This window comes from Castor canadensis, chromosome 16, assembly GCF_047511655.1.
Source record: "Castor canadensis chromosome 16, mCasCan1.hap1v2, whole genome shotgun sequence".
Lineage (NCBI taxonomy): Eukaryota > Metazoa > Chordata > Mammalia > Rodentia > Castoridae > Castor > Castor canadensis.
In genome coordinates, this window is record NC_133401.1 from 7,140,755 (window position 1) to 7,168,182 (window position 27,428).

General features: G+C 51.9%; 3 protein-coding genes and 1 long non-coding RNA gene across 10 annotated transcripts; 3 read left to right on the forward strand and 1 right to left on the reverse strand.

Annotated features, from left to right (window-relative positions):
- Nucleotides 1-368: 368 nt before the first annotated feature.
- Haus5 (HAUS augmin like complex subunit 5) lies at nt 369-9,082 on the forward strand. Of its 5 annotated transcripts, XM_020167892.2 has the most exons (19): nt 370-545; nt 1,167-1,229; nt 1,317-1,349; nt 1,482-1,506; nt 2,069-2,174; nt 2,255-2,414; nt 3,438-3,507; nt 3,596-3,678; nt 4,136-4,193; nt 4,324-4,448; nt 4,626-4,689; nt 4,769-4,899; nt 5,210-5,372; nt 5,545-5,625; nt 5,708-5,853; nt 6,089-6,200; nt 6,283-6,415; nt 8,530-8,662; nt 8,780-9,082. In XM_020167892.2, exons 1-19 carry the CDS (start codon nt 448-450, stop codon nt 8,895-8,897), a joined length of 1,902 nt encoding a protein of 633 aa, XP_020023481.1. In that variant the 5' UTR covers nt 370-447; the 3' UTR covers nt 8,898-9,082. The 5 variants fall into 5 exon arrangements, with proteins under 5 accessions (XP_020023485.1, XP_073914943.1, XP_020023481.1 ...); XM_020167896.2 differs by lacking the exons at nt 8,530-8,662; nt 8,780-9,082 and adding an exon at nt 7,078-8,522 and having other exon boundaries at nt 369-545; XM_074058842.1 differs by lacking the exons at nt 8,530-8,662; nt 8,780-9,082 and adding an exon at nt 7,085-8,522 and having other exon boundaries at nt 369-545.
- On the reverse strand, nt 3,433-18,780 carry LOC141418226 (uncharacterized). The gene is made up of 3 exons (XR_012442913.1): nt 18,684-18,780; nt 4,375-4,461; nt 3,433-3,697 (listed from the first exon to the last, which is right to left on the reverse strand). It is a non-coding gene; the product is annotated as an uncharacterized lncRNA (long non-coding RNA).
- Rbm42 (RNA binding motif protein 42) lies at nt 13,713-21,460 on the forward strand. Of its 3 annotated transcripts, none has more exons than XM_020167915.2 (10): nt 13,713-13,958; nt 14,208-14,361; nt 15,517-15,601; nt 15,703-15,777; nt 17,296-17,361; nt 17,440-17,615; nt 18,237-18,569; nt 18,766-18,883; nt 20,958-21,152; nt 21,243-21,460. In XM_020167915.2, the coding sequence occupies exons 1-10, from the start codon at nt 13,831-13,833 to the stop codon at nt 21,353-21,355; spliced, it is 1,443 nt and encodes a 480-aa protein (XP_020023504.2). In that variant the 5' UTR covers nt 13,713-13,830; the 3' UTR covers nt 21,356-21,460. The 3 variants fall into 3 exon arrangements, with proteins under 3 accessions (XP_020023504.2, XP_073914945.1, XP_020023511.2); XM_074058844.1 differs by having other exon boundaries at nt 17,461-17,615; XM_020167922.2 differs by lacking the exon at nt 17,296-17,361 and having other exon boundaries at nt 17,461-17,615.
- A 3,710-nt stretch (nt 21,461-25,170) lies between these two features.
- Etv2 (ETS variant transcription factor 2) lies at nt 25,171-27,428 on the forward strand. The gene is made up of 6 exons (XM_020167933.2): nt 25,171-25,240; nt 25,328-25,408; nt 25,603-25,686; nt 25,898-26,368; nt 26,870-26,982; nt 27,211-27,428. Exons 1-6 carry the CDS (start codon nt 25,171-25,173, stop codon nt 27,409-27,411), a joined length of 1,020 nt encoding a protein of 339 aa, XP_020023522.2. The 3' UTR covers nt 27,412-27,428.

Here is a 27,428-nt window from a genome sequence, read left to right on the forward strand (position 1 = left end):
TTTTTTTCTGTAATAGCTTGATTAATTCCAAGTGTCGTTTTTTAATCTTTTTTAGTCAGTATCAGAGAAGTGTATAGGGTAGGGTTAATCTTTCCCTGCTACTGAGGCAAGACCTTACCCAAACGCCCACTGAATTGTGAGTGCAGAGATCTCTCTGCTACTGCTAGGAGCGCACAGGAGCCAAAGCAGCCAGAGTTCACAGGGACGAATATTGGAGAGGAAAGAAAAAGGCAGGGAGAGAGCTCCAGGGGTCTGCAGAGGGTCTCCCACATGCAACTATTTCAATCAACGGTCCTACACCAAAGGAGTGAGAGCGTCCAGACCCACAAACCCGGGCCCTCAGTCTGCCTGGCAACAGAGGACGTCATCGCTGGCGCACGCGTGACGTCAGAGATAGGCGCCACACTTGAAGAGGGAGCGGGAGGCGTTGACCCGGTGGGCGCTGTCATGGAGCTGGTGCAGCAAGCGCGGGAACTGGGACGCTGGGCGGCAGAAGAGATGGGGGTCCCCGTGGCCGCCCGAGCCCCGGAGTCGACGCTGCGCAGGTGAGGACTTTTCCTTCCCGAAGACAGTCCCCGGGAGTGAGACCCACACACACACTCATGCAGGACGAGACCCCGCCCCCGAGTTACTGAGGGCTGCCCACCCTAGGAGTAGTGTGTTCAGGAAGAGGATCCTGGTGGTGACCCCTGCACTCCCACCTGGAATGCCGCGCAGAGTGGGGTTCCTGGCACCAGTGAGGATCGTCCATAAGTTAATGGAGACTCCTGCCCGAGTGGAAATCGGATCTCCAGAGTAGCACTGTCCCTGCAGCACCTCACCACCGCCACCTCCTTAGGCAGGGCGGACACTGAAGAGTTAGCAGTGACCACCCCACTGGGGCTGATGACCCCTACCTGGCCCTGAGAGGACTTCCTGGCGGTGCACCTCTCACCTGGCCTCTGGAAGTGACTGGAACTAACCCTGTCCTTGGAGATGGAATGAGGGTACCCCACACTTCTCAGCCACCTTCTCAGTGACCCCCCTCCAACCCACAAAACCCAGGCCTTCTCTCCCTGAGAAGTGAGAACTCCTAGGATAGACTTTCTCACCATCGTTCCCCAGGGAAGGAGGGGCCCTCCACCTGTGTGAGGCCTCAGGTACATGTTGACACACTGCTCCCACAGGCTGTGTCTGGGCCAGGGGGCTGACATCTGGGCCTACGTCTTGCAGCATGTGCACAGTCAGAGGTGAGCCAAGCCACTGCAGGTGAAGGGCAAGGGAGGGGCTTAGGCAAGTCCTACAACAACTTCCCTTCCTCCATCTCTCCACTGTAGGAGTGTCAAGAAGATCCGGGGAAACCTACTGTGGTAACAACTTCTCAAGACTGTCCCTATCTTCCCCAGTCCCATCTAGCCTTGTCCCCACCCATCCACAGCCTCACACTTCTGCCCTCCCTCTTAACACTCAATTGTCTCCTAACTCCAGTCTCATTTACTCAGGTACGGCTACCAAGACAGTCCAGAGGTGAGAAACATTTGCTACAAGGTCCTTTTCCATCCAAAACAGAACTTGTAGATATTTTGCCAGGTTTACTGTGTCTGTGTCACAAAACAGCCCTGATCCCTCTCAGGGATTATAGTCCAGGGGGAGCTGGACATGAGCTGGGGTGGGAGGGCACATGGATATGGAGCATCAAAGCTGGTAAGAGGAAATGGGGGAAGGGATAGGTTTGGGAGAGATGCTAAGGCCACTGTGGGACCCAATGTGTATAAGGATCCCAGAAGATATGTAGGGGGAGGTTTTCTGGAGGCTCTAAATGTAGGAATCAGGGAAGAGATCTACTAGGTTAGAGGTGCAAGTGTCACCAACACAGGCAGAATACAGGGTGGGAGTGTGGGTGAGGATCCTAAGTTTCTTCCTGGAGTCAGATAGAACCTTAGTACTTCTGAGTCAGACACAGAAGCTGCTTAGAAAACACTGTATGCCACATTCCCAGCAATTGAGAAGTCTGGTATCCACAAAAGGTGATCCAGCTTGGCTAAGCCCCAATCCACCAAGCATCTGACCCTGAAGCTGATCTCACCAGGTCCGTCGGAAGTTGGAGCTGGAAGCCACTGTAGCCCGCCTACAGGCAGAGATCCAAGAGTTAGACCAGAGTCTGGACCTGATGGAACGAGAGACCGAGGCTCAGGGTAACCCATGGGGCCAGGAAGATGGTCAGTGAAATGCAGGGTGGGGCAGGCACTAATGGCCACCCCTTTTCCTCCCACAGACATGACCACAGAGCAGGCCCTGCAGAGCATGCGAGACACCCAGCATCGAGCTCTTCTCCTCCGGGCACAAGCTGGGGCTGTTCGAAGACAGCAGCGAGGGCTGCAAGAGCCTGTGCAGCGGCTGCAGAATCAGCTTAGACGCCTGCAGGACATGGAGAGGTGGGCTTCTGACCCAGTGGCCACACATGCTCCTTAGAGACACCATGCTCGGCCCTGATCCCTTCTGGATTCCAGGACTCTGAACACTAATAGACTTGAGATCCATTAGGCCAAGGAGTTTAGTCATCTCATGCACCTGTATTTCCAGTGCCAAGAATGGAACCAACTGAATATCTAGAACACCAGCTCTGGGGAAACAATAGGCCCAGGACAAGTTCCTGCCCTCCTGGAGCTATGCTCTGATGTGGAGAAGGCAGATCTTAAGATAGAAAACAGATCCTGTAATTTCAGGTGGAGAGAGGGATGCTGCTTTAGCTGGAGTGCTCAGGGCAGGACTCTGAGGAGGTAGCATTTGAGTTGAAGGAGGAGTTTCCACAGAGAGAGAATAACAAGAGCAGAAGAAAGGCTGTGCTAGGCCTTGGGGAAGAACAGCCAGGAGGCTGGTGCAACTTAGGTTTTGTAGGCCAGGGAGACAACACGAAGCAGTGAGGTTGGAGAGGCAGACATTGCCATGGAGGCATTGGTGTTTTACTCTGAGACAGAGTTTATGTCCTGGCTTGATCACATGGGAGTGTATGATCTTGGGCAAAATATTAAACTTTTAACACAGAGAAGTTAGATCAGTTTCTAAGATCTATGGGATGGGGCCAGTATTCATACCAACTTTTTCTGATAATTAGGTGAACTAAGTTGTGTAAAGTGCTCAGAAGAGTAAACTCTGAATGCAGTGGGAAAACATCACATTTCTGTGAAGGGTTTTTAGCAGTGACATGATATTCCCTAGGTTTTAACAGGATTGTTGACCACGGGAAAGAGACACACTAAGGGGGTAAGGGCAGGGAGACCCATAAGGAGGCCAATACAGGAGTCCCTCCAGGAGATGACAGTGGTTTAATCTTGGAGGTGGCCCATGGGACCCAGGCTCAGGGGTCTCTGGACTAGCTATTGCTGGCAGTGGGAAAGGATGGGCACAGACACCTGTTCTCCCCAGGACCCCAGCCCCAATTGCACCCCTCCCTCCAGGAATGCCAAGGTGGATGTGACCTTTGGACCCCTGATGTCAGCAGCCATGGCCCTGGAGCCTATAGTCTTGGTGAGAGTCCTGGGCTGTGGAGGAAGGAGCAAGGATGCCAGGTCAGGCAGGTACCTGAATGCCCTCCATTCCTCCCCCTGCTTCCTAGCGTGATGTCCGAGCAGCTTGCATTCTCCGGGCCCAGTTCCTGCAGAACCTCCTGATTCCCCCATCCAGAGGAGGCTGTGTCCCGTGAGTGACCCCAGGAACCCTGCAAAAAACCTGGTTTTTAGGGGTGAGAGGTCACTGGTTTATTAACTCCTCAGACACTGAGCTTCTGGGCTTTGTCGGGTTTCCCAGGCTGGAGTGAGGAGAAGACAGACTCGTCATAGACAGCCACAGCCAGGTGACCAGGGGAAGAGGCTCTGGGGACCCAGAGGAGGTCCTTATCTAGCTGAGAAGACAGGGAGGGGAGGGACCTGGTGAGGAGAAGGGTGAAGGGTCGAAAAGGTGTCCCAGTAAATAGCACATAGAAAAGCCCAAAAGTTGGTATAATTGGGGAACTCAAGTCTAGCAGGTACAGATGGACTCAATTTCCTCATCTGTAAAATGGGGACAATGACAGCCCAGGCCTTTTAGGGTGGTAGTGATACTTAGAGGGATAATTGATGTGTCATTACATTCTCTGTCCCCTTACCCAACCACACAGAAGCTCTCGTGATGACTACTTTGGAACTTCCTACCAGCAGTGGCTTAGCACAGTGGAGGTGAGAGGGCGGAGCTCCCAGGAAAGGCTACACCCTCCAGCCCATTACCAAACCTCTGGGTACCAGTACCTACTCTCCTTCTGTGCATTCTTCCCCTGTGTCCTACCCTGACTTCCCTTTCCTCTGCTAGACTTTGCTGACAAATCACCCCCCAGGCCACGTCCTGGCTGCTTTGGAGTACCTGGCAGCAGAGCGGGAGGCAGAGATCCAGTCCCGGTGCAGTGGAGATGGTCTCAGAAAGGTGGCATTATCCAGGTGTGCAGTGTTCCTACAGTAAGAGCAGGCAGGTGGATGGATGAGCTGGGACGGCCAGGACCAAGCAAATAGGGTAGAGCTGAGAGCCCAATGCAATAGACAGGCTGATACTGGCTACCCCCAAGCACTGAAGCAAAGACACAGGCAATTCCCTCAGTGGCCCTGTTCCCACCCCAGACCCCAGGCACAGGACCAGTTCGACTCTTGCCAGGCCCTGCCATCCATGGTGCATCTCATCCAGGTAACCCCCAGGCCCTCTCCCAAAACCTACTGAGTCCCCTCATTCCCATGGGCCATGCCCACACAGACTCTACCCTCAGGAAGGCTGGCAGACCGTAGGTGCACTGGTTACCCAGCGGGGTGCCCTCCTGAAAGAGCATCAAGTCCTGACTGGCTGCCTCCAGGGCTTGGTGGAGGAGATGGAGAAATGTGTCCAGCATTCCAGCAAGAGGTGAGGAGCTCCCTCAGCGGAGGTTTCCAGGCCATCTCTCCCTGGAGCCTGGGGACACAGGATTTTCCTGCCCCTGTGACTCCCACGCTGCATTCTCTTCCTGGTGGTTTGTCTCCCTGTATTTGTTTTTGTTTGGGGTTTGAACTCAGGGCCTACACCTTGAACCACTCTACCAGCCCTTTGTTGTGATGGTTTTTTTTCAAGGTAGGGTCTTGTGAACGATTTGCCCAGGCTGGTTCCTCATGCACCCCTGCAGATCACCTCCCTCCCCAGTGACCTCAGCCCCCTTCCTCTTCTGCTTGTTCCCCAGGAAGGCGCTGATGCTGGGGCTTCGGCGCTGTGGTCTGCGGGCAGAGCTCAAGGCCCTGCGCGCCCAGAGCCAGGAGCTGGAGGATGCAGCTGGGCATCGGCAGCTACTGCTGAGGGAGCTACAGGCCAAGCAGCAGCGGATCCTGCGCTGGCGCAGGCTGGTGGTGAGAGACCAGCCATGGTCCTGCAAGAGAGCCAGAACAGAGGCTTGAAGCCTTGCCATCAAAAAGTGGGCCTTCTGGAGGGAGGGGACTCAGGCGAGACTCCTTTGCTGGGGGGGAATCAAAGGAGTGGGAAGAACAAGCAGCTGGTCTCAGTGGCCTCCTGGTTCCCCAGGAGGAGACCCAGGAACAGATTCGCCTGCTCATCAAGGGAAACTCAGCCAGCAAGACTCGCCTGGGCCGGGGCCCCACAGAGGTGAGACAGGTGTGGGGCGAGGGCTGGGGGCAGTTGGATGAACACAGACCACCCTGCCTGCCCGCCCTCTCTCCCGCCTTAGGTACTATCTCTGGTTCAGCGGAAAGTGGTCCCCACCTCTGAGGCCGTGGCACCACAGAGCCAGGAGCTTCTCCGCGGCCTGGAGGAGGCAACCCGGCAACTGCCACACATTCTGCTGGGCTCCTTACTGAGGCACAGCCCTGAAGGGTGAGACTAGGACCAGCCCCATCTCCATCTCCCCCACCATGGGCGACTGTCACTCCCTGAACCCACCCCAGAAAAGTAACCACGAGGTCTTCAGGCTGCCAGACCTTGCTCCCAGATCACAAGCCCCAGTCTCACATCTTGTCCCCAGGCTTACCTCCAAGATCCCAGACCCTCAGAGCTTCTAGAACCCAAGCCTTCCTTTCAGTGTTCCATCCAACCTGGTCTTCCCCTCCAGGTCGAAGCCACTGCCTACGATCCTACCTTCCATCTACCAGCTGCACCCCGCATCCCCAAGGGGCTCCAGTCTCATAGCGCTGAGCCACATGCTGGGCCTGCCCTCAGGGAAGGTGAGTGCTGTCCCCTTTGACTTACCTGCCCACCCCTATCACCACTTCCACCCCAGGTGACTGCCCTGCCCTCTCCCTCCAGGCACCAGAGCTGCTCCTCCTACAGGCTGCCTCTCTTCACCAGGACCTTCTGTTCCTCCAGGACCAGCAGAGTCTCCGCCGTGGGGATCTTCTCCACATTAAGACCAGTCTGCTGCCAGGACTGTCCACCCAGGGTAGGCCCGCTCTGCTTCTAGTTTCCTGAGGCCCTGCCCATTCCCAGCACTGTCAGCCTCCTGGAGTAATAACTCACATACACACACACACACACACACACACACACACACACACACACACTTACACAGGCTTACGTGTGCTTGAAACACATTCACTTATTTTATCTGCACAGCAGGCCCATGTGATAAGGGCTGCTGCTCTCCCTATTTTACAGAGAGAGAGCTGAGAGGCAAAGGGCTTAGTAGCTCACCCACATGGCAGAGCTGGGATTGGAACCCAGGCAGTTAGACGTGGATCAGTGCTCTCAACCATGAGGTTCCATGGCCCATCCATTTACCAAGTCCTCACTTTTCACCATCAGACTGTGTTCTTGAGTGCTTAAAGGCTGTGAAATTAAAATACCACTCCTCTTCCCAGCACTTTCTCTTCCTAGCTGTGTGATTTCCCTGTGCCTAGGTTTCCTTCCTAGTGGAGTAATCATAATACCACTATCTTACTGAGTTGCTCAGAAGATTTGGTCAGGTGAACAAAACAGGGCATGCACGATGTCTTGCATACAGGGAGCACTTTGTGTCTCTGCTGTAATTACAATAACTGTCTGCATACACATGCAGCCTCTCTGAGTGCTTATTATGAGAGAGAGGATTATTAAGATCTGCAGTTTACAGATGAGGAGACTGAAATTTGAAGAAGCCCAAAGAGCCTGATGGGAAGTGAAGAGACAGAGCTCTCCACCCCCCGTAATAGAAGCAAAGAACAAGAAATCAAAGGATAAGTAGATGAGAGAGATGAATTGAATGATGAGTTGAATGAATTTAGAAATGAATGGGGGGCTGGTGGAGTGGCTCAAGTGGTAGAGTGCCTGCATAGCAAGTATGAGGTTCTGAGTTCAAACACCAGGTACTCCCCCAAAAAAAGAAATAAACAAATTGGGGGTGCCATGAGCCAAGCTGGAAGAGACCATTTTCAGGCCTCTGAGTTTGGGGCTCCCTATCTTCCACCTCTCCATTTCACGAGACAAGGAACAGTGTACAGGAACAAGATACATCATAGCATCTCCCCTACCTCATGGGCATCTTGAACTCTACCATTTGTAGTGGAACACTTGGCTCCCTTACTCCAGAGAGTTCTGTTCCTCTTCTTCCTGGTTTCCTCCCCTCAGTAAATTTTCCAACTTTCCTCACCCAGGTGCTACAGCTGTAATTCCTCTCGGCTCCCTAGTCCCTGCTCCCACCCCCAAACACACAGCCTGTCAACATGTCCTGTCAGTCCCATCTAGAGTTCTCCAGTCTGCCCTACCCTTTGCTCCACTAGCCTGACTCAGAGAAGTCCACCTGTCAGCAGATGTATCTAAAGAAAGGACAAGAGTCATGATCAAGGTCACAGGGAAGGGGTAGGATGGAGTGGGGATTCATGCCTAAGAGAGCTGACCAGGCTGCTAATCTGTACTTGGTCTGAGCTCGCCCTTCTCTGGGCACATGGAGAGAGACTAAGCCCAGTCACAGTACTGGGGAGAAACTGGTGGAATGAGGGGCTGGAGCAGACAGAGGAGAAAGCCCTGGGATGAGGGGCACTGGGAAGGGCTTCCCAAAGGAAAAATGCTGTCTCACTCAAGCTGGGGTTAGGTCAGGTTTTCTCCAGGATAGGTGAGCAGAGGCCACATAACGTAAACTCTGTTACTAGGCTGAGGAACTTGGAGCCTGGATTCTGCTTTAGAGGCATTGGGGAGCCATAGAGGGTTCTAAGCAGGGGAGGGAGATGGTCAGGTTTAAACTTCAGGAAGACCACGCTGGCTGCCATGTGGAGGGTGGCCAGAGTGGAAGACTGAAGCCTGTAGTCTGACAGAGAGGCTGATAGGAAGAACGGGAGGCAGAAGGAAAAAATTCAGGCTGAGGGGTGGGACATCAGATCAGTGGGCTGATGGTAGGGAGTGGGGCATATAGGATGAGGCTGGGAGGATGGCATGTCCTTGAGATGAGGACCCAGGAGGGGGGACAGTTTTGGAAGAGATGCTAAGGTCAACACCAAGTGACTGGAGACTTGATGACCCATTGGCTGCAAGGTTCCAGAGAGCCAGAAGACTCAAAGCTGCCCCCTGATTTCTCACCTCCAGAGCTGCTGCAGATGCAGGCATCCCAGGAAAAAGACCAGAAGGAAAACCTGGGGCAGGCTCTGAAGAGGCTGGAGACCTTGCTGAAGCAGGCACTGGAGCGAACCCCTGAACTACAGGGAGTTGTGGGGGACTGGTGAGAGGGGATATGAGGGGTGCGGAAGGGAGCTGGGTGAAAAGTCAGGACTTAGGCTGTGGCAGTGGTGGAAGACTAGAGGGCTGGGCCTTCCCTCTGACACATGCCCTTCCCCAGGTGGGAGCAGCCAGGCCAAGCCGCCCTCTCTGAGGAGCTCTGCCAGGGCCTGTCCCTGTCCCAGTGGCAGCTGCGCTGGGTCCAGGCCCAGGGGGCTCTGCAGCAGCTGTGCAGATGAAGAAAGAGTTCAAAACAGTCAAGAATTTCACATTTGTGGATTGGAGGCATTGCTCAAGTGGTAGAGCGCCTATCTAGCAAGCAGGAGGCCCTGAGTTCAAACCCCAGTACGGCCAAAAAAAAAAAAGAAATCCCATTTGTTCACCCCAATACCTCACCTACCCTAATAAAATATTTGAAAGAGCATCGCCAGGATTTGTCGGTCCATTGTCTATACCCACACAGCAGTTCCGCTCTGCTGTTCCTCTTAATTCTTTGCTCCCTGCCCTTTCATCCCACCAAAGCCAAGAGGATGGGGTACTCTGGGTCACACCCTGGTCACCCCTTAAAGTCCCTGCATCACTTTCACCCTTGGCAAGTGTATTTGAGCACCTCCTATAGACCCTGGAGATACAGCACTGAACAAAATGGACCGGAGCCCCTGCCTTCAGGGACTTGACGGCCTAATGCAGCGAGAAACAACTGGCAAGATAAATACATGGCATGGTGGAAGAAAATTGCTGTGCAGAAAATAATATACACCAGGCACTGGTGCTCATGCTGGCAATCCTACCTACCTGGGAGGTTGAGATGGGGAAGATCATGGCTCAAAGCCAGCCTGGACAAGTAGTTCTAGAGACCGTATCTCCAAAAACAACCAGAGCAAAGTGGGCTGCAGGTGTGACTCACGTGGAGGCTGCTTTACAAGTGCGACGCCCTGACTTCAAACCCCAGTCCCACCAAAAGCAAAATAACCAGTGTGGGGAGGAGGCAGGATTGAGAGGTGGAGACTGTCGTCTAGTTTTACACGTCTTATTTGCACACTCAAAACTCGGCCATCTGGAATTCATCCTAGCAAACAGAACCAATACTATCTTATCCTACATATACCCTTATAGCACTTATTAAAAGAAGGAGATGGAACCTGCTAAGGTGATGGGAGTATATTTCACACTAAGTGCAAGGGGGCTTGTCAGAATTCATCAAGTATTCTTAAGGCCTGTACATTTCACTTGCGTCAATTATTCTGCCACTTAGAAAGTAAAACTTGGCAGCTCACACCTGTAATGCTAACAATTCAGGAAGCAGAGATCAGGATAGTGGTTCAAATCCAGCCCGGGCAAATAGTTTGAGAGATCCTATATTGAAAAAAATCCCATCATGAGAAAAGGGCTCAAGTAGTAAGCCCTGAGTTCAAGCTCCAGTAATGCCAAAAAAAAAAAAAAAGAGAGAGAGAGGTAAAACTTACCTACTGGTTTGATTTTTTTTTTCATTTTTTTTTTTTTTTTGCTTTTAGTGGTCCTGGTGTTTGAACTCAGGACTTAACATGTACAAGGCAGAAGCTCTACCACTTGAGCCACTCAACCAGCTACCCACTGGTTTGAGATACCAACTTTTTAATCACCAAATTTCCATGTTCAGTTGGTCTGTATCTGGGTTCTGTTGTGTACCTAATTCTCCATGTGCCACTGCCACAGTGTTTCAGTTACAAAAGCTTTCAATACACTGTAATATCTGAACCAGTGGTTGCCCTGCCCTCTGCTTTTCTTCTTCAGGGTTTCCATCTCTTGTTGGTATTTTTTTTCTCCCAAATGAAACTATACTTAACCTGCCTAGCTCCATAAGAAAAACAAACACAGATGGTGGCCCTATTGTACTTCAATAAATTTACAGTCTGCAGATTTGACATCCTTGTAATCTTGAACTCTGCTATCCACCTCTGTCCTCATGACCCCCAGTGCCTCTCTCCCAGCTTTCCTCCCGTCCCTGGCTACTGTTTCCCAGTCTTTACACATTTGATTTGATTTCCTACGTAATCCTTAATGTTCTCAATCTCACCGTGGGTTCTGCCCCACCCTCCTCGTCACAGTCCCACCTCCCACATCCCTATGAACTCTAAATGTGGGGTCCTTAGCCACAATCCCTGATTAATTTTTTCCCATAACACATCCTCTAAAGATACAATGTGCTTTACTTTATCTTTTGTCTCCCTCAAATAGAGTGTGAAGCCCTATAAAGGTAAATTATTTTATAAACAAGAAATTGGGCCTGGCAGCAGTGGCTCACACCTGTAATCCTGGCTACTCAGGAGGCAGAGATCAAAGCCAGATCAGGCAATAGTTTGGGAGACCCTATCTCAAAAAGCCCTTCACAAAAATAGGGCGGTGGAGTGGCTCAAGGTGTAGGCCCTGAGTTCAAACCCCAGTACTGCAAAAGAAAAAAAAGTTGGGGGCTGACAGAGTGGCTCAAGTGGTAAAGCACCTGCCTAGCAAGTGTGAAGCTCTGAATTCAAACCCCATGCCTCCATAAATATAAATATATACACAGATACATATATATTTTTAAGTGATGTTGAAACGTGGCATTTTCACTTGATGCCTCCAATATTAAACCTAAATCTAGTTAAGCCTCTAGCTGTCACCACGAGTATATGGGAAAGGGGAAGGGGCCGTGAGGAGCAAGTGAAAATTAGGTGTAATTGTGGAACGTTCTGTAGGAAAAAATGATTCAGTTTCTTCAACAAGAGAAAGCAAAGTAGGGAAGGGGAAAAAGGAGAGAAGGAAGGAAAAAGGCAGGAAGAGGTAAATGTATAGATTACCTGGGACAATTTGAACAATTAGATTAAGTAGTACAGGATTTTAACTCAAATTATAAAATCTCCACAAATCCATACTGACAAATGATTGAAGAAATAAATGACAACAAATTTCCCACACAGAAAGATTTCAAATAATTTATGTAGATATTCTATTCTCAAGGAGGTGGTATATAACGCCCCTCTCCTTAGGTGTGCATGTGGTGACTTTCTTCTAAAGAGCATGGCCAGATGCCTGTGGCTCGGGACTGTAATCCTAGCTACCTTCGAGGGTGAGATCAGGAGGATTGAGTTTTGAGGCCAGTCCAGGGAAACAGTTCAAGAGACCCTCATCTCCAAAATGACCAGGACAAAATGGACTGGAAGTGTGGCTTACACAGTAGAGTGCCTGCTTTTCAAGTGCAAAGCCCTGAGTTCAAAACCCAGTTTCACCAAAAAAAAAAAAAAACACCATGGAAAGTGGGTCAGGCATGGTGAGTCACAGCTGTAATCTCATCTACTCAAGAAGCTGAGGCAGGAGAATCAAAGGTGCAGTATGGGCTACACAGCAAGACCCTATCAAAACAAAACAAAGAACAGAAAGGTATTTTTTAAGGAACTACAGTGAAGATGACTGACAAACCCGACCTCAGCCAGGTAATCAAAATTACATCCACAGTGACACTGTAGTGACAGAGTGTTTTCTTGATATATGAGGAATGCACTTTACATCTGTGGCCTTTCCCTAAAAGACCATAACCCCAAATGATAAGAAAAATATCAGACAAACCCCAAATGAGGAACACTCTATAAAATACCTAACCAGTACTCCTCTAAACTGTCAGGATCATCAATAACAAGGAAATATGAGAAACTGAGGCAGCAAGAGGAGCCCAGGGACACAGGACAAGTACATTAATGTGGTACTCTGGGTGAGATGCCCCAATAGAATGAAAATTAGGAAGATAGTAGGAAAGCTGAGTAACGTGTGGAGTTTAGTTAATTCAAATGTAAAAAGTAAAAAGCTTCCTTTCTCTGGTCACATCTCTAGCACAGAAGCAAACAAAAAAAAGTATTTTCTTTTTCACAGCCCTGGGGTTTGAACTCAGGGCCTCCCTCTTGATAGGCACCACCACTTAATCAACAGCCCCCACCCCAGTCCTTTTCTGCTGGCAAGGCCAATCTTTTGCCTGGGGGCTGTCTGGACTTTGATTCTTCTACCTACACCTCCCCGTATCTGGGATTACAGGAGTGACCACCATACCCAGCTAAAAACCAGTCTTTTAACAGAACATTTATTTGGCTTATTCAGCCACTGTAACCAATAAAATTAAATTTTGAGAAGAAAAAAAGACCACACAAATGCAAAGTATGGACCTTATTTGGATCCTGATTTTACAATGCTTTTGTATAAAGATATTTTTCGGGCAGAGAATACTAAGAAATTAATTTGATAGTATTAATAGCATAATTAATGAAATTTTAAAGAAATATTTCTTATCTATTAGAGATAATACTGATGCATTCATGAGTGAGTCGACAGATGCCTGTAGTTTGCTTTTAACATACTCCAGCAAAAATGAATAAATAAGAGAATAGATTAAGCCTGAAGTGTAGAACATTGGCAGAACTAGATGGGAGGCTCGCTGTACTATTCCCTCTAACATGTACGTTTGAAAGTACTTATATTAAAACGCTTTGAAGACTACAGGGGGGAAAAGGGGGGTGTCAGCAGTGTCCCAAAAGAGGACGCAGCGCCCAATCCCACAGGCGCGCTGCTCCTTCTATCGAACGCCTCTCCCTGTTTTTTTTTCTAGCAAGTGTCATCAGATGCCACCTCCTCCAGGAAGCCTGAGTCGGGTCCCTCCTTTGAGCTTCCTCCAGGATGTCGCTGGTCCTCCCCGGGGCCACCAGCAGCGCCTGTACCCCGCCCCGCCAGGTCGGCCGTAGACGCTCACTGCAGCTTCTTTATAAACTTCTGGAACGGAACTCGCGGGGATGGGGAGGAGCCTCTGAACTTTCCAGCGTTCTCTAAGGTCCAGGTTCTACCTCGGGGGCGGGACCAACTGACTTTGCTTGGATCTCATTAGCCAACTCTACCTCCAAGAAGGCGGGGCCGCCTGAGCTCGGATTGAACCAGGGTCTTCCGTCAGTTCGTCTTTCCGGCACTCTGATTGGCTTACATTTCTCCAGGGGGGTGTGGCCAGGCCTCATTGGCTTTTGCTCTTGGACGTAGGGCGTCACGCACCGCGTCCGTCTGTCTTCCTGCTACGTCATTCACGGGCGCCCACCCTGACGAAGGCAGAGAGTAGACAGGCGAACTGGCGGTGGCGGCAGCTGAACCGAGACAGTAGTAGCGGCGACAGCCACAGCAGCAGCAATGGCCGGGGCGGGGCCAGCTCCGGGACTCCCGGTTGCAGGAGGATCCGTGGTCCCGGGCCCTGGTGCCGGCATCCCGGGCAAGAGCGGCGAGGAACGCTTGAAGGAAATGGAGGCGGAGATGGCCCTGTAAGGCCCGTGAGAGGGAGTGATAAAAACCGTCCTAGAGTAGAGCTACTGAACCCTGGAGACTCCGGGTTGCGATCGACCCGAGATACGGCTGTCAGGGGGAAGCGGGACCCACAGGATGAGGGCACGGGGCGGGAGGTACCAGGGGTAAGGAGAGACGCTGCAGGGATGAAGGCGCTGTGGCGATGTCCCCAGCATCCCAGAATTGATGCGAGGACCTGACCTGTGGTATCTGTCCTGCTCCCTTAGGTTTGAGCAGGAAGTTCTGGGGGCTCCAGTAACCGGAATCCCAACTGCTGTACCTGCGGTGCCCACCGTTCCCACGGTTCCCACGGTAGAAGCGATGCAAGTCCCAGCAGCTCCTGTGATCCGCCCAATTATCGCGACCAACACATACCAGCAGGTAAGGCCGAACTGAGGAACAACAGTCAGAGAACACGCCGCTTTGACCACAACAGGTGTTTGTCGTTTCCGATTATTGGTTGACTAGCTTGACAAATATGTCATGTGCCAGGCACTGAGAGTCCAATAAGCACTTGGACAGAGATTTCTTCCCTTTAGGAGTTTATATTCTGAGCATATTGTCCAGTGGAACTTTCTGCAATGACAGGCACGCCCTACCTATTTAAAATTGGCACTTAAGTAGTCCCTCAGTCTAGTTGGTAAAATTTCAAGTGCTTGATAGCCAGCTACATATAACTCAGTAAGAAAGAGGAAGGAAGGAACTATTTAAATAAACATAAGTAAATGAAACTCATTCATTCTGTCGACAATATCGGGTGCCTTCTACAATAGTGTAGTAAGCATTAGCAGAGAACAAAACAGAAAGCCTATCACTGTCATTTTGGAGTTTATACATTACTAGGGAGAGATGGGTAAGGTGTGGTAAGAAGGGTGGAGTTTTATCAGCACAGTCAAGAAAGGTCTTTCTAAGAAGGAAATACTTAAACAAAGATAGAAAGGAGATGATGGAGGGAACTATGCAGACATATAGGATAAAATCATTCCCAACAGAAAACTGGCAGTGCAAAGGCCCTGAGGCAGGTACCTAACTGTCACCATTCAAGGAACTGCAAGGAGATCAGTGGCCAGAGTGGAAGCAGAGAGGAAAGTGGAGGAGATAAACAGGTGAAAGAGGGTCAGATCTTACCGGGCTCTGTGAGCCACCATAAGGATCTTGACTTTTACTCTGAGATGGGAAGCTGTTGGAGGATTTTAAGCAGAAGGATTAGAGGTTAACAGGGTGGCTCAAGGAGACTGAAGAAGAGGTTGGTATAGTAATCTAGGCAAGAGGTGATGTGGCTTGAGCCAGGTGGTACATGGGAGATGGAGAGGACAGATTGCACATAACCAGATAGTGCTGTGGGGAAGATGAAACAGGGTGGGTGAGAGAAACTCCACTGGGAGAGGCTAAGGACAGCTTTAGCTACTGTGGTCCCAAAACCTCTCTCACAAGTGACATATTAACTGAGACCTGACAGAGAGCCAGCCCAAACAGAGCACAAAGTTTGAAAGTCTGTCTGAGTCAGGCCCGTCATCCCATCCTTCTCCCCAACAGGTCCAACAGACTCTGGAGGCCCGGGCAGCTGCTGCAGCCACTGTAGTTCCTCCCATGGTGGGTGGCCCTCCTTTTGTGGGCCCAGGTAAGTAGAGTGGCAAGGTGAGGAGGTCAGGATCAGAGAGGGTAGTAAAAGTGATGCCCAGGACTTGCCTCCCACCGTCTTTGTCCTTCCTCTTCCAACAGTTGGCTTTGGCCCAGCTGATCGGAGTCACCTGGACAGTCCAGAGGCTCGAGAAGCCATGTTCCTGAGGCGAGCAGGTAGGTCGGGTACCGGGACCCCATCTTTAGCCAAGCATATTTGCTTAGGGAACTTCTGCGTCCTGCCTGCATCCGTGCTTTAAATCACCCTCTCCATCCATCACCCTCTGATGTTACCATCTTTCCAAAGTACAAACCTGATCCTATATGTCCCTATTATCTCAAGTCAATCTGGTCTTAACCAGGCCATTGCAAACCTGTCAGTCCTCATCCCAAACCTTTACTAAGTGCTAACCAGTACTTCACACTATAAAACAAGCCATATAACTCTTTTGCTTCCTCTAAAATAAAAGCTTTGTGAAGGGCAGAACTCCTGATTTCTGCAACATAGTAAGCATGACATACTACTAATGAGATGAATAAGCCATCAGGATAAGTGCCAGGATCCTCACCTAGTGGTCCAGATCCATGTGACCTGGTTCCTTACAGAGGGAGATCTTTACAGCCCCCCAGGATCCCCAGATGTTGAGATGTGCAAGCAACGCATTTACTGAGGAGCCCTCTCTCTGCTGCTCCTTCTCACTCAGCCATAACCTTCCAATCTTTCCTGTCCACAGGCCATTCTCTGTCTTTTGTTGTTTCAAGTAACTTACACATACTATTAGTTTTTGCGACATTACTTCTGTATATGTATGAAAAGGATGTGTGTTCTCAACTGGATGTAAAAACCTGAGGCTGGGGGCATGGCTCAACTGGTAGCACCTGCCTAGTAAGTGTAAGACCCTGAGCTCAAACCCCAGTACCTCCATCAAAAAAATAATTAATTCTTGCATAATTGTTAATTATGTTATCTAAATCCTGTTACACTTTTTAATCCAGACATCTAAGAAGTGATAGCATTTCTTCTCTTTAGTATAGTTTTGATCAAAACACAAATTCCACCTGGTCACCCTGCTCAGCTCCCATCCCTGCAGTGTTTTCCCAGCACTTTCCAAAGGACATCCATAGCCCAGGCGAGAAAACTGTGCTTAGATGCCTGCCAACTTGTCAGCCCTTCTGATGCTCTCCAGCCCTCTATTCCTCTGTGACAGTCCACTAGACTGAACACCTGTAAGGTGTTCTCCCTGCCAGCAACATCGCCACTCACGCTCCATCTGCCTGACTAACTTCATTATCCTTCGGGTCTCAGCTCTTTGGGTTCCTTTCTCAGGAATCCTCTCACAGGGCTCCTGTGGGCTCTTAAGCTCCCTGGCTTTCCCTTCCTAGCCTGGATCTCTCCACTTGGGCTTCCCTCATTCTAAGCCCAGTCACTCTGGTGATGTGTCTGCTTGCTCCTATTCAGGACCAGGTGCTCCCCAAGAACCTCAGTCTATTGGTGGGTCCCTAACATTGTCCACCATCAGGCTGGGCCCACAGAGATCCTCATGGTAAACTTTTGCACACAAAAGACTCCCACATCTCCCAGAAGAGTCCCCAGACTCTTCTACAGGATTTTCTTGGATGCTGAGTGCCCCCACACACCTTGCCCCCAGTCTCCCTGTCCGCCATGACACACACCCCCATCTCTCTCTCCCACAGCTGTGGCCCCTCAGAGGGCCCCTATCCTGCGTCCGGCCTTCGTCCCCCACGTGCTACAGAGAGCAGGTGAGGGGCCAGGGCCATCATCCCTGCCACGCACCTCCCTCCCCAAGCCCTGCAACTCCTCTGCTAACACCCTGACAGATTCTGCTCTCTCTTCTGTAGCAGGTGGTCCCCGCCCGATGGCCCTGCGGCCCCCTCACCAGGCCCTCGTAGGACCCCCTCTGCCTGGGCCCCCTGGACCACCCATGATGCTACCACCAATGGCTCGGGCCCCAGGCCCCCCCCTGAGCTCCATGACTGCTCTAAGGCCTCCCCTGGTGAGTGTGGACAGGCAACTAACATCAAAGGGGATGTTATGGAAGGGGAGACCCTTAGTCCTGGCCCTACAGGCTGTGTCTAAGTCTGCTTTTCCTTGGCTGCTTTCTCTATATCCTTTCTGCCTTTGTCTTTCTCTGTTTCTTTCTATAGCCAAATCTTTTGTCTTTCTTCCTTTTCTTCTTTCCTTCCTTCCCTCTTTCCCTCCCTCCCTTTCTTCCTTCCTTCCTTCCTTTCTTTCCTTTTTTTCCTTCTTGGACAGGGTCTCCCTATGTAGCATGGGCTAGCCTGGAACTCATTATCCTACTTTAGCCTCCTGAGTGCTGGGATTACAGGTGTGCACCACCACATCAGCTTTTGTTCTTTTTAAGAAAAGTATAGACAGAAACACATGCTGTGGGTGTATTTCTCTCTGTCCATTTTCCTTTGATTATCCCTCTCCTTCAGTGTCTGTACCTGTGTCTGTCTGTTTGTCCCTCTCTGCCTGTGTCTCTGTTTCTGGCTAGCTGTGCTTCTTAGCTGCTCTCTGGCTCCCAGGTCCTTGCTTTGGTGTATCAGATGGAGATGGAGGTAAGGTCTGAGCCTGTGATATGGCCCCCCTCATGTCCTTCTTTTGCCCACAGGAAGAGCCAGCGGCACCCCGAGAACTGGGCCTAGGCCTGGGGTTGGGCCTGAAAGAAAAGGAGGAAGCAGTGGTGGCAGCAGCGGCTGGGCTGGAGGAGGCTAGTGCAGCTGTGGCTGTGGGGACAGGAGGTGCCCCAGCTGGCCCTGCAGTCATTGGGCCTAGCCTACCACTGGCCCTGGCCATGCCATTGCCTGAGCCTGAGCCCCTGCCTCTCCCGCTGGAGGTAGTGCGCGGCCTGCTGCCCCCGCTGCGCATTCCTGAGCTCCTATCCTTACGTCCACGACCCCGGCCCCCTCGGCCTGAGCCACCCCCTGGTCTCATGGCTCTTGAGGTAAGCAGGGAACACTGGCTTGGGGGCAGGCGGGAGCCCATGAGCATACACACCCGGTTCTCTGTCCAGGGAGTGGGAGGGTGCGTACACCTGGAAGCACACCCAGTCCTTTACCTTGATGCAGCAAGGCCGAGGGGAAGGAAGAGCAGGAGACTCGAACACCAAGCCCCGTACACCCGTTCCCTCTTCTCCACAGGTCCCAGAGCCTCTGGGTGAAGACAAGAAGAAGGGAAAGCCAGAGAAATTGAAACGCTGCATCCGCACGGCAGCTGGGAGCAGCTGGGAAGACCCTAGCCTGCTGGAGTGGGATGCAGGTAAGTGGCTGAAGTGTGAGGTCCGGCACTGCTCATCCATGAGCAAGCCACACTGCCTCACAGGGGCATCAGACCGGGAAGGGGAGCCCGTAGCCACTCCATAGCTCTGTACGGCACCTGCGACTAATCACCTCAGGGAGGAGACTGCAGCCCTGTGGGGCAGGGCCATTCCCCAGCCACAGGTTAGAACTTGGTGGAGGTGAGTGGGACCTTGGACTCTCTGACCACTGCTTTACTCGTGAGGTCAACACTCCTTTATCCTCCGACTTTTTCTTTTTCTTTTTTTGGTGGTTCTGTGATTGAACTCAGGGCCTCAAACGTGCTAGGCAAGTACTGTACCACTTGGGCCATGCTCCAGCCCTTTTTTCTTTAGGGTTTTTTTTTTTCAGATAGGATTGTGCACTTTTGCCCAGACCTGCCTCAGATGACTCTCATCCTCCCTTCACCTGCTGTGTTAGCTGTGATTATAGACATGAGCCACACACCCAACTTGAGATAGGGTCTCACTAACTTTTTGCCTGTGCTGGTCTCAAACCATGATCCTCCTATGCACCTCTCAAATAGTTGGGAATACAGGTGTACACCACTGCACCTGTTCCTCCCCCAACATTTTATGAAAAAAAATTTAAGCCCAGACTGACACAGTAAACAGCCTATCCACTAAGCTTCCAGTTAATATTTCGCTATGTTCACCTTTTTCCTCTGTGTATGTATAAGTTTTGTTGTTTTTGCAGGACTGGGGATGGAACCCAGGGCCTTGTACATATTAGGGAAGCACTCTATCACTCAGCTTATCATATTTGATGCAAGTGATAAATACCTCAGTGTTCATCTCCTAAGAAAGATGTTTTCTTTCATATCTTAATATGATTATCACTGCTAAGAAAGTTGACAATAATTCTGTGGCATCTCATATTCAATTTATATTCATATATCTCCAGTTGCTCCCAAACTCCCTTATGGCTATTTTTTTCCCCAAACAAGGATGTATGTAGTTTAGCTGGGTACCAGTGGCTCACACCTGTAATCCTAGCTACTTGGGAGGCTGAGATTGGGACGGTGGAGGTTCAAGGCCAGCAAATGGTTTGTGAGATCCCATCTCCAAAATAACCAAAGCAAAATGAACTGGAGATAAGGCTCAAGGGGTAGAGCACCTGCTTTGCAAGCGTGAAGCCCTTAGTTCAAACCCTAGTCCCACGCAAAGAAAAAAAGATGCATGTAGTTTTATATACTACATTTTATTTTTTATTTTCTACTTTTTTGTGATAGTGGGATTGAACCTTGTGCATGCTAGGCAAATGCTCTACCACTTTAGCTACCCCCAGGCCCCCCCACTTTTTTTTTTTTGTTTTGAGACAGGGTGGTCTCAGCCACCCAAGTGCTAGGGTTGCAGGTTTTCACCACCTTACCCAGTATCTACTTTTTTCTTTGTTATGGTTTAACTGGGCTAAGGGGACTGAAAAGGCAGCTCAGTTGAAGAATGCTGGCCTAGCATGCAGTTCAATCCCAAGCACTGCAAAACAAATAAATAAAAAATGATAATAATAAGCTGGCTAAGAGAGCACAGTTAGATCCCCACTTGACCAAGTCCTAAACCGGGTAGAAATTAAAGCTTATTCATGCAGGACCTGGTAGGCACGGAGGGTATAGCAGGGAGTGGGGAAGGTCCTAGATTCAGTTTGAGGCCAGCCCAGGCAAATAGTTTGTGAGATCCCCATCTCCAAAATAACCAGAGCAAAACTGTGGCTCAATTGGTAGAGTGCCCACTTTGCAAGTACAAAGTGCTGAGTTCAAACCCCAGTCCCACCAAAAAAAAAAAGGGACAAATAGAAGACTTTGGACCCAGATGCCTTAGCTTTTGTCCCAGCTCTGCCTCCTGGTGTGTAAGTGCCTCAGTGGGAAAGGGCTGTTGGGAGCACTAGGTGTGTAACACCCCCTTCCCCCCCGTATCACCAGGTGCTTAGCAGGGAGGGAAGGAGGAGGGCGGGAAACTTCTAGAGAAAGTGGGACATTCAGATAGGGCCAACACTGAACTGGCAGCATCGGCATCCTCTGACTTCTCTCCCAACCCCAGACGACTTCCGGATCTTCTGCGGAGATCTGGGGAATGAGGTGAACGATGACATCCTGGCTCGCGCCTTCAGCCGCTTCCCATCCTTCCTCAAGGCCAAGGTGATCCGTGACAAGCGCACGGGCAAGACCAAGGGCTATGGCTTTGTCAGCTTCAAGGACCCCAGTGACTATGTGCGCGCCATGCGTGAGATGAATGGTGGGTGAGGCCTCCCTGGGGACAGTGGGTATGGCAGACATCTGGTCTAAGCACGACCCCAAGCCTGACCTGGACCCTCCCTTCCCACAGGAAAGTATGTGGGCTCGCGCCCTATCAAGCTTCGCAAGAGCATGTGGAAGGACCGAAACCTGGACGTGGTCCGCAAGAAACAGAAGGAAAAGAAGAAATTGGGCCTGAGATAGGGTCTGTGGCTGGGTGCTAGCTCCTCCCCACACTTGGCTTTGGAAAACCCCAACTGTCCACCCATCCACCCCAAAACCACTTTCAATAAATTTAAGTCATTTCCATCCCTGGCTGGCTTGGAAGTGTTCTGGGGTCAGGGCTTGCCCCCTGCCCCACTTCTGAGAAGACGGGGGGCCTTGAAAGTTGGCCCAAGCAGACATCGAGACATCCATTACCTCTTACAACCTCTTAAGTGCCAGTTGAGTGAGCCCATTCTGGAGGGGGCTTTTGGCAAGGTCAGGGCCAAGCCAAGGCTCAGATTGGGTCCTGACTCCAGCCTGTGTTCTCAGCACTGGGGAACAGGGTTGTCTTCCTGCTGCTGTTCAGAGCATACAGCGTTGCAGGTTTCCATCTATCCCACAAACTTCACTGCGGGTCTGGACAATGTGGAGGTTCAGTGGTGCCTGGAGTAGTCCTGGGTCAATTTTCCTCAGCTCATGATCCCGTCAGAGGACAGACCCTGGGCCAGACAGCCCAGAGTGGTCAGGATGTGGGTTGGGAAGCCTGGTGCTGACTTGTGGGTCAGGAGAGCTTTCCTTTGGGAAGCCCTCTCAACTGTGAGACCACTTCCTGTTGTTCTCACCCTCTGGCTCTCTCAGACTCCTTCCCCACTCTACCAAGCCCCGGCCCACGTCTCGTGTGAGTCTCTTGAGTGTCTGCGTGCCCCTTTCTGGACTCCCAGAGTCTGTCTGTCTCAGTCTCTGCGCTCTCTGCAACTGTGGGGCAAGCTCCAAGCTTGTCTCTGCCTGTCTGGAAAGTGTCCATGCAGGACCTGGCATGCCAGGCCTAGAGCTTAGGCTATACCCTGAAGGCAACAGCAAGCCAGAGATGCTAAGGCAGCCCAGGAGCAAGCAGGGGGCTGGCAATACAGATGTGCACTTTAGAAAAAGCTCTGAGTCAAATGTAGTCGTGCATGTCTGTAATCCCTGCACTCCAGAAGAGGCAGGAGGGCTGTGAATTTGAGGCCAGCCTGGGCTAGGTAGCAAGACCCTGTCTCAAAGAGCCAGGAGCCTGTGGCTCACATTTTAGCTATTTGGGAAGGACATTGGGTGGATTATGGTGTGAGGACAGCCCAGGACAAATAGTTCTCAAAACTCCATCTCCAAAAAATAATCAAAGCAAAACGGGCTGGAGGTGTGGCTCAAGAGGTAGAGTGCCTGCTTTGTAAGCACAAAGCCCTGAGTTCAAATCCCAGTCCACCAAAAAATGGGGGTGGGGGTTGGTACAGTGGCTCCCTGAGTTAAAACCCAAATACTATCAAAAAAGGCCCTGAGACCAACACTGGGGCAGGTCCAGGCCAAAGGAGGAAGATGCAGGATTGGAGGGTGTGGTGGGGGGCTGGTCATCAGAACCTGGATTAGGGAGCAAATTTGTGGATGGGAGGTCAATACAGAGATCTCTCGGAAGGTTACTCAAAAGAGGTGTCAAATTTCCCCTGTTCCTGTCTTCCCCCTTTACAGCCCCTCTCTGACGTCACATTTTCCACTCTGGTCTCAGGGGTGAGGGTCTTCCTCCCTAGGAGGAAATGCCCTTCAGCTCCCTGCCACCTGGGCTCTGCTACAGCCCCAGGACCCTCAGTGCCCTTCCCCCACCACTAGCCATTCCTACCCCAGCCCTCATGTGCTCACTGCAACCATAAAAGTAAGGGAGAAGATGAGAAGATGATTCCAGAAATGAGTGTTCTCCAAGTGTGCACAGTAGTCTTCCTGAGGGCAGGGAGAGACAGATGCACAGAGAGGGAGGAGGAGCGGCAGAGAAGGAGAAGGAGGGAGGGAGAAGAAGGCTCAGGCAGAGTGGCAGCAGATCAGAACAGTAAGAAGGAAGGTGGGGAGAAGACCTAGAAAGAGTTGGAGGAACAGGAATACTAAGAAAAGGGAAGGACTGAGACTTGTCAGGAGAGATGATGACAAGGCTCACCAGAATCAGGCCTGGTGCAACAGGGACCCAGAGCTGGGGACACCAACCCAGGGGAGGCCAGCATTGGATGACAGACAGGAAAAGGCCTGGGATCTGGTGGGGCAGGGTGGCCAGGGTCCTGGTGGGTGGATGGAGTCTAGATGTCCCAGAGTTCAGTAACTGGATGAACACTGGGTCCGATTCCAGCCCCAAGTGGCTCTCCTCCTTGCAGTCTAGTATCCCTTCTGTACAACCGACAGAACAGTAATGCCCTCACCCTCCAAAATAGTAACCAGTTAACCATGAAGAATCTGGGTGAATACTGGGAACTGCCTATATTAAAGATTTTTTTTCTTTTCTTTTTTTTTTTTTTTTTGTTTTGGCAGTACTGGGGTTTTAAAGATTATTTTTAATAGTAAAATTTGCTTATTCATCTAGAAAAATGAGCACAAAAATAGGGTCTAAAGCCAGGTTACCTCAGATTTGCTAGGGGATGTATTTTGCATTTTGTTGAAACATTACAAACATAACAATTCATTCCCTTTGTTTTTTTTTTCCCGGAACTGGGGTTTGAACTCAGGGCTTCACACTTGCTAGGGAGGCGCTCTACTACTTAAGCCACGCCCCAGACCAATTCATTCCTAAATCTGTTTCATTTCTAGTAGAGACATCTTTCATATCATGCCATTTATCACACCAAAGAAAATTACTAGTTCTTCCGATGGAGGGGCTCAAGTAGTAGAGCACCTGCCTAGCAAGTGCAAGACCCTGAGTTCAAACCCCTGTACCATCAAAAATAAATTAATTATTGGATATGATACCTCATTTTCAATTGATACTCAAAATTTCCCAACTGTCTCAAACTATTACAGCACTGAAAGACATGGGCTCTGGACAGAAAGAGAAGAGGGGGGATGTGTGCCTCAATTTCCCCCATCCTAAAATAGAGATAAAAATAATCTGAACTTCACAGGATTAAGTGAAGGCCCGCTCCACGTGGCTGGCTGACCTGCAGGAACCTTCATATATGTTAGCTGCTATTATCGTCCATGTTGATGTTGTTATTTTATTATTGACACTCGTGGCAAGCCGACTTCCCTCCACCCACTCCATCCCGCGGTCTCCCTGCAGATTGTGACGTAGCTGGGGACGGGGTATCTGGCCGGAAATCCCTCTTCCTGTTGCAGATAAGCTCAGCGCAGCCCAGCTGACCCCAGACCCTCCTCCCCCACCACCTCCCATGTCGCAGGATCAAATCCCCAAGATGGAGAACCGGTCCACCAAGCTCCCTGCCACCCCCCCACTCGGTAAATGCCCCTCAAACCCCATGGACCCCCACACACGCCTTGTTCTGTCCGCTGTTCCCCAACCCCAGGCCACCCCTGCAACAGGACAGCTTGGAGGAGAGCGCGGCTCGGCCCTGCCCCCGTCCCTGCAACTTGACCCAGGCTGCGACCCCCTGCTCTGACGTCTCGGAAAATTCCCCCCTCCTCAGGCCCCTAGGGAGGGGGTGCATGGTATGAAATGGGGCTGAGACCCCCGGCTAGGGGCAGAGGAACCCGCCAGAGGTAAGCCATGAACTGGGGACCGGATGGATGCTTGAGTGTCTGAGTTAAGAAGGACCTGAAAGTCCAGACTCCGAAGACGCTGGGGGCCTGGACTCCTGGGTCAGAGAGCTAAGGTCTCTCACTCCTGAACTAAGAAAAAGGAGGATAGCGGCCAAGATTCCAGGTTTCTGGGGAAAAGAGTAAAAGCCTGGGACTCGGGTCTAAGGGAAACAAGAGCTGAGACCCAGACTCATCAGTCCCTAAGTGTCATCAACTCACTCATTCATTGTCCTTCGATTTTTTTCTACCCAGACCATTCAGAAGGAGCATCCATGGACTTGTGGAGCTGGGACGAAGCATCGCCACAGGAAGTGCCTCCAGGGAGCAACCTGTCAAAGCTGGGTAGGCTGCCGGGACGATGCGTGTAGGAATGAGCGGAGGGCTCTCTGCGACTACCAACTCGGCCTTAACGTCCTTATTACCTTGCAGGAGCCGAATTTGGCTTTCATTTCCCTGAGCTGGAGCTGCAAAGGGACACACCGACAGCTGAGACATCCTGGAAAGGTGACTGCCGGGCTGGACCTCCTGGGCGCTGGGGGACAGTGGCGAGGCTGGGCTCCCGGGTCTAAGGCGGGGGGGGGAGGGGGGGGGAGCGTGCCTGGACTTCTGAGGCTAAGGGGAGAGGGACCACGTGTTTGAGCTTCCGAGGTTAAGGAGGCCCGGGGTCCACCCTGGATAGATGGTTGAGGTCTCTTAAGTCATAGCTCGCACTCTCCCAAACTCAGCAGGATTCCCAGAGCTGGACAGGAGCCCCGCCCTAGCGCACCCAGAAGCTCCTTGGGGGGCTGGTGAGTGTGTGCGGAAAGGCACTGGAGGCGGGGACAGGGGTTCTGGGGCTCCGGGGCTGGAGTTTAGAGCCCCGATCTTTGGAAGGAGCGGGGATAGTACTGGGGACACCCGCGTCCTCAAAGGCCATGGGCTAAGACCCCTCGACCTCGGGAGGGCGCCGGGGACCAGGAAACCTGGGCTCTCCTCACTCGGGGCTCGCCCTCCTCACAGAGCCCGCCACTCAAGCCCGTCGGTGGTCCGGAGACTGGGCGGACCTGGCCTGTGCCGCCTGGGACCCGTGGAGCCGCGCCTCCCCGGCCTTGGGCCCCGCCCTTGGCCCCGCCCCCTTCCCTGGTTCCGAAGGCGTGGCCGGCCAGAACCGTATCCCTTCGGCGGGAGAGACGGCCTCGTGGTCGCAAGCTCAGGCGCCCAGGAGCGCCACCAGCTGGGACTGTTCTGTCGGCCTCAACGGCGCCACCTACTGGGGCAATGGCCTCGGCGGGGAACAGCGCGCGGACTATACCATTTCCTGGGGCGGGCCTGAACTTTCGGACTGTACCACCTCATGGAGTCCGGGGCTGCATGCGGATTGCAGCGTCTCTTCAACCGGGTACCAGAATTCAGCTCTTACCACTCCCTCCGAACCTAGCCAGCAGTCGGACCGTGCCATCTTGATTCGCTACCCCAAAGCTAACCACAGAGGTGAGGTCCGCGAAGACCGTCCAGGGAGCAAACCGAGAAGTAATGAGGCGGGGCCTAGGTACCGAAGGGGGCGGGCCTATGTGCTAAGAGGCGGGGCCTATGTTCTTAACCAAGAACATAGGTTCCCGTATAACCAAGGAGTTGGGATCCAGGAAACTGACAGAGAGAGACGGAGCTTAGGTACTTGAAGCTGGACAGGGGAGAGGCGAGGGGAGTAAGACACTAATGGTCTTCTAGGGACCAAGGGGACGAGGATCCAGGCTCCTGAATTATGTGGGAGGAAAGAAAGGAGAATTTGGATGCCTGGGTCTCTGAGGTGGGGAGGCCAAACTCCTAAATCTAGCAGGGGCCCTAGACGCCTGAGTATCCGAGGAATCTCTTATATGGAGAGATCCGAGCTCATGGATCCTCGAGGGGGGGAGAGATCACCGCCTCCTAGGACATTGAAGCGACGTGATCTGGGGCTGGGAATCCTGAGTGTTACCTGCCTCCACCCTGCAGGTCCCATTCAGCTGTGGCAGTTCCTCCTGGAGCTGCTCCAAGACAAGGCGCGTAGCAGCTGCATCCGCTGGACAGGCAACAGCCGCGAGTTCCAGCTGTGCAACCCCAAAGAGGTGGGACAGCTCCTCTGCCCCTCCAGGCTTTCTTCCCTCTCCCCCAACCCCCCAACCCCTCGGCTCCGGTTCAACCTAGTCCATTCGCGGTGCCTGGTCCTTGGCTCCGCCCCCAGCCCCGCCCGCTCCCGGGCTGGCTCTAGCGGAGTACCCACGTGCGGGCACCCCGGGCCCCGCCCATCAAGACTAAGCCCCGCCCCTTCCCACTAAGCCCTGCCTCCACCCCAGGTGGCGCGGCTGTGGGGTGAGCGCAAGAGGAAGCCCGGCATGAATTACGAGAAGCTGAGCCGAGGTCTGCGCTACTATTACCGCCGCGACATCGTGCGCAAAAGCGGTGGGCGCAAGTACACATACCGCTTCGGGGGCCGAGTGCCCGGCCTCGCCTGTCCCGACGTTGCGGGGGACCCGCAGGGAGCAAACACCCAATAAAACATGTCCTGTCGAAA